General features: G+C 35.6%; 1 protein-coding gene across 2 annotated transcripts in view; it reads right to left on the reverse strand.

Moving 5' to 3' along the window:
• Positions 1-5,341: 5,341 nt before the first annotated feature.
• Positions 5,342-7,500, reverse strand: part of LOC123759575 (uncharacterized) — a 12,119-nt gene continuing 9,960 nt past the window's right edge. The window contains exons 10-13 of one of the 2 annotated variants that reach the window (XM_069320794.1): positions 7,246-7,361; positions 6,880-6,968; positions 6,027-6,169; positions 5,342-5,826 (exon numbers count right to left, since the gene is read on the reverse strand). In XM_069320794.1, the coding sequence (XP_069176895.1) occupies positions 7,321-7,361 (41 nt within the window). In that variant the 3' untranslated portion in view covers positions 5,342-5,826; positions 6,027-6,169; positions 6,880-6,968; positions 7,246-7,320. Of the gene's footprint in view, positions 5,827-6,010; positions 6,170-6,879; positions 6,969-7,245; positions 7,362-7,500 lie in introns of both variants that reach the window. The other variant, XM_069320795.1, reaches the window with a different exon arrangement.

Here is a 7,500-nt window from a genome sequence, read left to right on the forward strand (position 1 = left end):
ATATATATATATATATTATATATATATATATATATATATTTATATATATATATATATATTTATATATATATATATATATTTATATATATATATATATTTATATATATATATATTTATATATATATATTTATATATGTCGTACCTAGTAGCCAGAACGCACTTCTCAGCCTACCATGCAAGGCCCGATTTGCCTAATAAGCCTAGATTTCATGAATTAATTGTTTTTCGACAACCTAACCTACCTAACCTAACATTTTCGGCTACCTAACCTATAAAGATAGGTTAGGTTAGGTAGGGTTGGTTAGGTTCGGTCATATATCTTCGTTAATTTTAACTCCAATAAAAAAAATTTACCTCATACATAATGAAATGGGTAGCTTTATCATTTCATAAGAAAAAAATTAGAGAAAATATATTAATTCAGGAAAACTTGGCTTATTAGGCAAATCGGGCCTTGCATAGTAGGCTGAGAAGTGCGTTCTGGCTACTAGGTACGACATATATATACATATATATATATATATATATATATATATATATATATATATATAATTTTTTATTAAACCTAAAAGGGGTACCCCCTCTTGTGCAAGTGTAGGGACCCATAGCCACGGAGAAGAAAATAAAGAGTACTCAGAGAAGACCTTGTGGATCCTCACTGAACACTTTCATCTTGTCTACCACCCTATTCTTTTAGTATGTGTGTAACTTTATTTTAATATTTCATTACACAAAAATGGTTACAACATTGGTTACATGCTTTGTACAAGGCTGCTCATCACAGGTTCTAGAGTTCCTCCAGCTCTTCAGATGGCAGGCTGGAGCCATGGATGCAGTGAGCATTTCCTCTCTGGATCGCCACACTAAGGCGCTGAAAGTGGAGCAATGGGTCAAAATTGTAGTGGTGATCAAGATCTCTAGTTTAAGAGGCCAATACTGTCACCATGGTGACACTGTTGGGCAGCGCCACTCATCCTGTGACTGGACTCACCAATACTGTCCATCCCAATACTGTCACTATGAATATAGTGACAGTATTGGGCAGTGCCACTTATCATGTGAGTGGACACACCACCATAGGAGCTTACCAATAGGAAGCAAACCCTTCATCGTTCATCCTGTCACTTGTACCTAGACACAGCTGGGACTTTCTTAACTGTCTCAAGTGAACAGCTTTGCAAACAAAAAAATTAACATTCGTCAACCTTTAAAATTGTACGTTATCTTGCGGGTGCAAAATGGGGAAATATTTTAAGAACAGTATGTATATGTGACAACCACATTTATCCTGATAATTTTTTTCAAGCTGGAGTTTAAAAGTTCTTGAGAATTTTAGCATTTACGATTTCTTTGGGTAGGCGGTTTCAATGGGGTTCTTAACCCTATGTATTCAAAAGCATCTGCTGTTACTCCTACATTGTGGCTTGTTGAGCTTGAAACCTTTGCTCTTTGTTCGTGTTACATCTGACCTTTTGAAGAAATTGAATGAATCAATATCCTCCAAATTGTTCAGTATTTTAAAGGTTTCGCTCTATTACTCTCTCATTTGCATATCTCTAAGCATATAGATTAGATTTAGATTTAGATTAGATTTTCAATTCAGGTAAAGGTACATACATTGCAGATGAGTTACAAAGGGAAAGACAAGGGCTAGCGTTCACTAGCTCTATTGGAATAGAAACATCTGCAAGACAAGTGTTGGCAAAAATTCAGATAGCTAAGGGGACAGAGCCCAACCTGCGGCTCACAAAGACCCCCAAGGTAAGGCTGAAGAACTAATACACAAGTTGAGTGATGCAGCATCATCCTCCTCCCTCCCTCCCTGCAGAAGTAAGCAGGGAACAGCTCCTCCGACAAAATGACAGAAGGATTAGGATAACAAGAGCACAATCTAGTGATGACGAGTATGAGGAACCAATCACAGCCCAGGAAGTAAAGGGGGCTATGAAAAGGATAAAATTACAGCACCTGGTGAGGATGGCATCACCTACGACATACTCAATGCACTGGTGAAGTGTTTGGGAACTCAATACTCCACCTGTTTAACAAGTCATTCCTAAGTGGAGTGTTGCCCACACAATGGAAACATGCAATATTTGTTCCCATACAGAAACCCAATGACCCTGGCAATTACAGACCTATCAGTCTCATGTCATGCACTTGCAACATGTGCGAAAGGATCATCCGAAACCGACTATTGCACAAAATACGTAGGTTAGGGGATGTGGGTCAATGGATTTGTAAAAGGACGGAGCACAGCAAATTGTATAGTTAATTATCTGCCTCATGACACAGCTAAGTACTCCCAATAAACTCTCTCCTTGGGGCAAATATTTTAAATTTAAAATACAATACCTAAATTAAGCCACTAATACGCATAGCGTTTCGGCCAAATATATACGAAGTAAAACCCAAACAAAAACCCATTACAGCAGAGTAGGACCCATAAAAGATGAGACTAACAATGTTAAGTTGCACGATAAAAGGGCAGCAAACACACTGAATGAATACTTTACATCAGTGTTCACACTAGAAAGCTTGAATGACATCCCATCACCCACACAAATGTTTGTCGGAGGTAAAGAGAATGAATTAAGGGAAATACCAATTACACGCTACACAATCAGGAAGAGCATTGACAAACTAAAAGACTCAAAAGCCCAAAGTGTGAATGTATTTCAGTCCCAAGTCGTAAAGGAACTGAACTGGCAAATTCACTATGTTTGTCAGTGAAACTCCTTTTCAGAAAATCCCTGGACCATGGAATAGTTGAAGGTGTTTATAAATCTTGTTTATCTGTATCTTTTGCTACCCAGTCTCCCAATCTTTATGTACCCAATCTGAACATCTTTACCATTGTGATCATTGCTGTCTTATATGTGCTGTCAATCTGCTGTATGGTGTCTATTAATCTTGTTTAAATTACTAATCAAGCTGTCAATGTAATCAATCAGAGGTTTAATATAACAATGTGCTTTAATATACTTACTTATCTCTCTCATCTCATTTTTCTCTTGTATTGTATCTTTATCATTTATCAATTCTGATTGAAATTACCTACTTAAAATTATCTGCTAGATTAAGGACCTGCCCGAAACGCTGCGCGTACTAGTGGCTTTACAAGAATGTAAATACTGTACTATCCAATGTATTCTCACAAACCCAATGTACCTTCTTGTATATATATAAATAAATAAATAAATAAGGTGATAATGAGACCTTACTAAGTGATCTAAATGAACTTCACAAATGGTCAGATGACTGACAAATGCATTTTAATGTCGATAAATGCTAGCCCTTACATGTGGGCCACAACAATCCACTTCAGAACTACCAAATTGACAGCACTACCTCACAACAGATAGATGAAGGAAAGGGCGTTTGAGTCAGAATGCATCATTTCGCCTTCTCGCCATGCCCTGTGGCTGGGGGGATTAGTGCCCTGAAGCTACATCAACACCCTATACCCCCCCGAAGTGGCAAGGGGAGATAGGGGACAATAATATTGCTCAACAAGTGGAAGAGGTAATTAAAAAAAAATCATACCAGAGCTTCATCTCTCGTATCAGGAATGGATGAGGGCCACTAGGGTAACAACACTGCAGACCAGGCATGACAGGGCGGATCTCATAGAAACCCATAAAATACTAAATTTGTTGGATGTCAATCCGGACAGTTTTTTCAAAAGGTCAGACGTAACACGAACCAGGAGCAATGGGTTCAAGCTCAAGAAACCACAATGTAGGACAGAAAACCAAAGATGCTTTCACCCATAGGGTTGTAAACCCGTGGAATCGCCTACCCGCACATGGCATAACTCTGCTTGGTATTAAAATGCTGTAGCGAGTAATCCTTATACTCGCTCCATTATCTTAATAGCATAACTAATTAGCACTAATTACAGAAGCTACAATCCTTTCCCCAATTACAGGTAATACTCTTCTCAGCTTGTTGGAGGGAGCTGAGGTGTAATCACCATATAAGCAAGCGATATGAGGAATGGAGGACAGTACAATTCCCCATTCAACAATGTAGCACTCGGCGTGTACAGTTCTAATCGACCAAAGACGCTACAGCTTCGACACAGAGCAGACAGCAGACTACGACCGCATCGAGCCGCCACGCTCTCGCTCCCAGAGTTCACACACTCACAATTTGCCATTATCCATTATCTTAATTATTGTACATGTGCTTGGGGTTCTACTACCCAAAATCATGCATGTCCCCTAATTATGCCATACAAATCTGCTATTAGAACTTTTACCTGAATAAACATTTAATATTCTTTATGTAAAGTAGTACTGTTAATTTAGTACTTGTGACGTAGATTGTTATGGCCCATATACAAGATCTTGCATTTAATTATAATTTACATTATAATTTGATGATGTGGTTTGTAATATTTTCATCTATGTTATTGGTATATATGACAAAACCTCATGTAAATCAGGTAGGTAGGTAGGTGTGTGGCAGTCCGTCTAATTACCCAAAGCTTTTTAGTACAGTATACGTAAGTAATGAAACACTACGATATATTTACTCACTATATTGTTGGTGCTGAATGTAGAACATCATGAAAAAAAAACATATTTTTACTCTAAACTAACATAATTTTATAGCAAAATTGGAATCATCTAATTACCCAAAGCCACAACATTCTCTCTTTAGCGCATTTATTATGCACCCTATACCCATCTTGTGAGCCGAAGTGGAAAGAGATACAGAGGCTTATTTATTGTAATGTTCCTGCATGCCAATGTGGGAAGGAATCCACAACATTTTTATATTTACCCTCTTGTTAAGTATTCTTATATATCTATGTCTAGCTTCCAAGACAAGCACGTTATTACATGATTGCAAACTGTTTATTGCTCGTAGTGAAGAAAGGGAGTCAGAAATAATTAAGCTGTCTACTTCAGTGTTGTCAATAATTTCGAGTGCTACCAGGCTTAGAATGTAGACTTCCTGTGTTAAACTGCGAGTTAAGTTTCGTATAATTTCGTTATAAAATATGATTATTTCAGAGTAAAAATGTGTATTTCCATGTTATACATTCAGTACCAACATTATAGTGAGTAAATATATCATATTTCTTCATTACGTAATACTAGGAAGAATCATCTCAAATGAAGTAGTTTCCTGAACCTACTGGGCCGTCATATCTACACTTGAAACTTTGTACGGAGTCTGCCTCCACAACATCACTTCCTGATGCATTCCATTTGTCAACTACTGATACTAAAAAAGTTTTCTGTATCTCATTTGGGCACTCATTTTTCATGTTTACCTTTTTTTTTTTTGTGTGTGTGTTTTTTGAAGGAAAGCAAAGAAATTGCACATAACTACAACTACAATTTATTTAATAAGCATTTCTAAACTAAACAAAATTTTGAGGGTAATTAATAAAAATAAAAACTAATTTGAAAACAAATCTTTCTTAAGCAACATAGGGATGCAAAATTAACATGACGATGATTTGGGCAAAGAACATTTGCCCAACCCAGGGGTAGAGAATACTTGTTATTTTCTCTTTGCTTTGCTACTTAAAGCTACTCAAATCAAAGGGAAGAGTGTTTCTTCCATTTCTTCGTTGTCAGTCTGTGACTCAATACTGACTACACTGTTGTCACTGTCGGTCTCGGAATCCTCGGAATCTTGACTGTCTATTTGAAATTTGTTGTACTCTACTTCCCTGTCTTCAGAAAACAGGTTAGTTGCCTCAATTAGTTTAATTTGATATAATTTTTTCATATTTAGCAAGAGGGCCGTAAGTCCACTGGTTACATGCTGGAATGATGACTTCTTTATTGAGTATTTACCCTGTTCCTGTAAAACACACACACATCATTATTTCAGGTATTTTTTAAATTAAATGTTTGTTTTCCTAACAAGTGTTTCATTTAAACTTTAACCAGTAAAAGTGATAATGAAAATATATTACAATTTGTGTCTACAAAATGCTTTTACTAATTTTACTTAGCTTAGACACAAACAACAATGATTAAACTACCTGTTAAAATAATTACCAAGTAGCTATAATGCAATAACATTTATTTCAGTGGAGTAATTAAGTTAATATTGTCTTCATTGTAGACCGCTATCAGTTCCCTCAACTTTTTCTTGTCTGCTTCAATCTTTGCACGGTATCGTGATCTCATTTTGCTTGAAACTGAAAGAAACACTTTGTTACTAGTAAATAAGATTATAGTTGATAAATTTGTTTTGTATATACTTAGTAGTGAATACCTACACAAAAGTAGCAGAACACACTACATAAATATTTGCCAACCACTTTTTTTTTAACAAGCTTAGGTATACACAGCAATGTGCTGCTATCCTATTATGTATGAAAGACCACAGTGTAGATCAAAAACCTCACAGGACAGCCAGTCATACATGGAATCTGGAGAGAATATGAAATGTAAGGCTGATCTATTAGCCTCCACTAACAAAATCGGGGTACAGCACAAGAATATCTTCCAATATTCCTGAGTGTATGAAGTAATAACAAAACTCAAAGTACATCATACCATTTGTTCTGAAGTCATTGATAACAGGACAATCACATATATAGTGATAGACAGTATGTCCTAGCTTTTGTTCACATAGTTTACAACTGGAATGATTTCCATTGGCAGATTCATTACCTGCAGGCACCTGCCATAGATATTGATATCTCAACTTAATTTTGACAATTACCAATAATTACATAGGACAACACCTAAGTGAGATGGTATCCATACAAATCTACCTGAGAAATAAATGACATTAGATGTGTTTAGATAAAAAAAAAGTCATTGTTTTCTTGAAGTATTTTACAAACACTAAAAGATTTGTTTGTTTTATCAGTCCCTAACTTATACATAAGCTTTAACATACCTGCTACACTGGATATGTGGGATTTCTTGGTTCTAATTGAGTCACATACTAACTCTATCCCCTTTTGAACATCATTTTGAGAAACTGATCTGTTGAGAATAGAGGATACTGTTTACTAAATTCAAACATGTAAAGTCCCTGATTAATTAAAAAAAATTTAACTTAAATTTTTAGGCAATGGTCACAATGGCATTTTATGATGGCTGACAATTATTGTACAAGAACTAAACAATTAAAATAATAAAGAAATGTTTTGGCAATTTTATGATTTATGGTACTGCATTGATTTTACAGTACAATAACCTTGTTAAAATATATAAGAGTATTTCAAAACAGTGTTTCTTACTATATATTTTACAAGCAAACCTTTTATTTAAACTCTGGGCTAAGTTGGTTAACTCTGCAATCCAGATGAGAAGTTGTTTTTCATCAAGAGATAAGTCAGCTAACTCCTTTCTTATTGACTCTGCAGCTTCTTTTGCCTATCAACAGGAGGAAAAACTGCCCTGTTAGTATAATAAATGTTGCAATTTTTATTTAATATTTGATATAACAAAAAAAAAACAATCCTTACGAGCCTAACTGCTGATGAAGGCTGTTTAATGGCAGTAAATGTTATTT

Source organism: Procambarus clarkii, unplaced genomic scaffold (assembly GCF_040958095.1).
Source record: "Procambarus clarkii isolate CNS0578487 unplaced genomic scaffold, FALCON_Pclarkii_2.0 HiC_scaffold_406, whole genome shotgun sequence".
In the NCBI taxonomy this organism is placed as follows: domain Eukaryota; kingdom Metazoa; phylum Arthropoda; class Malacostraca; order Decapoda; family Cambaridae; genus Procambarus; species Procambarus clarkii.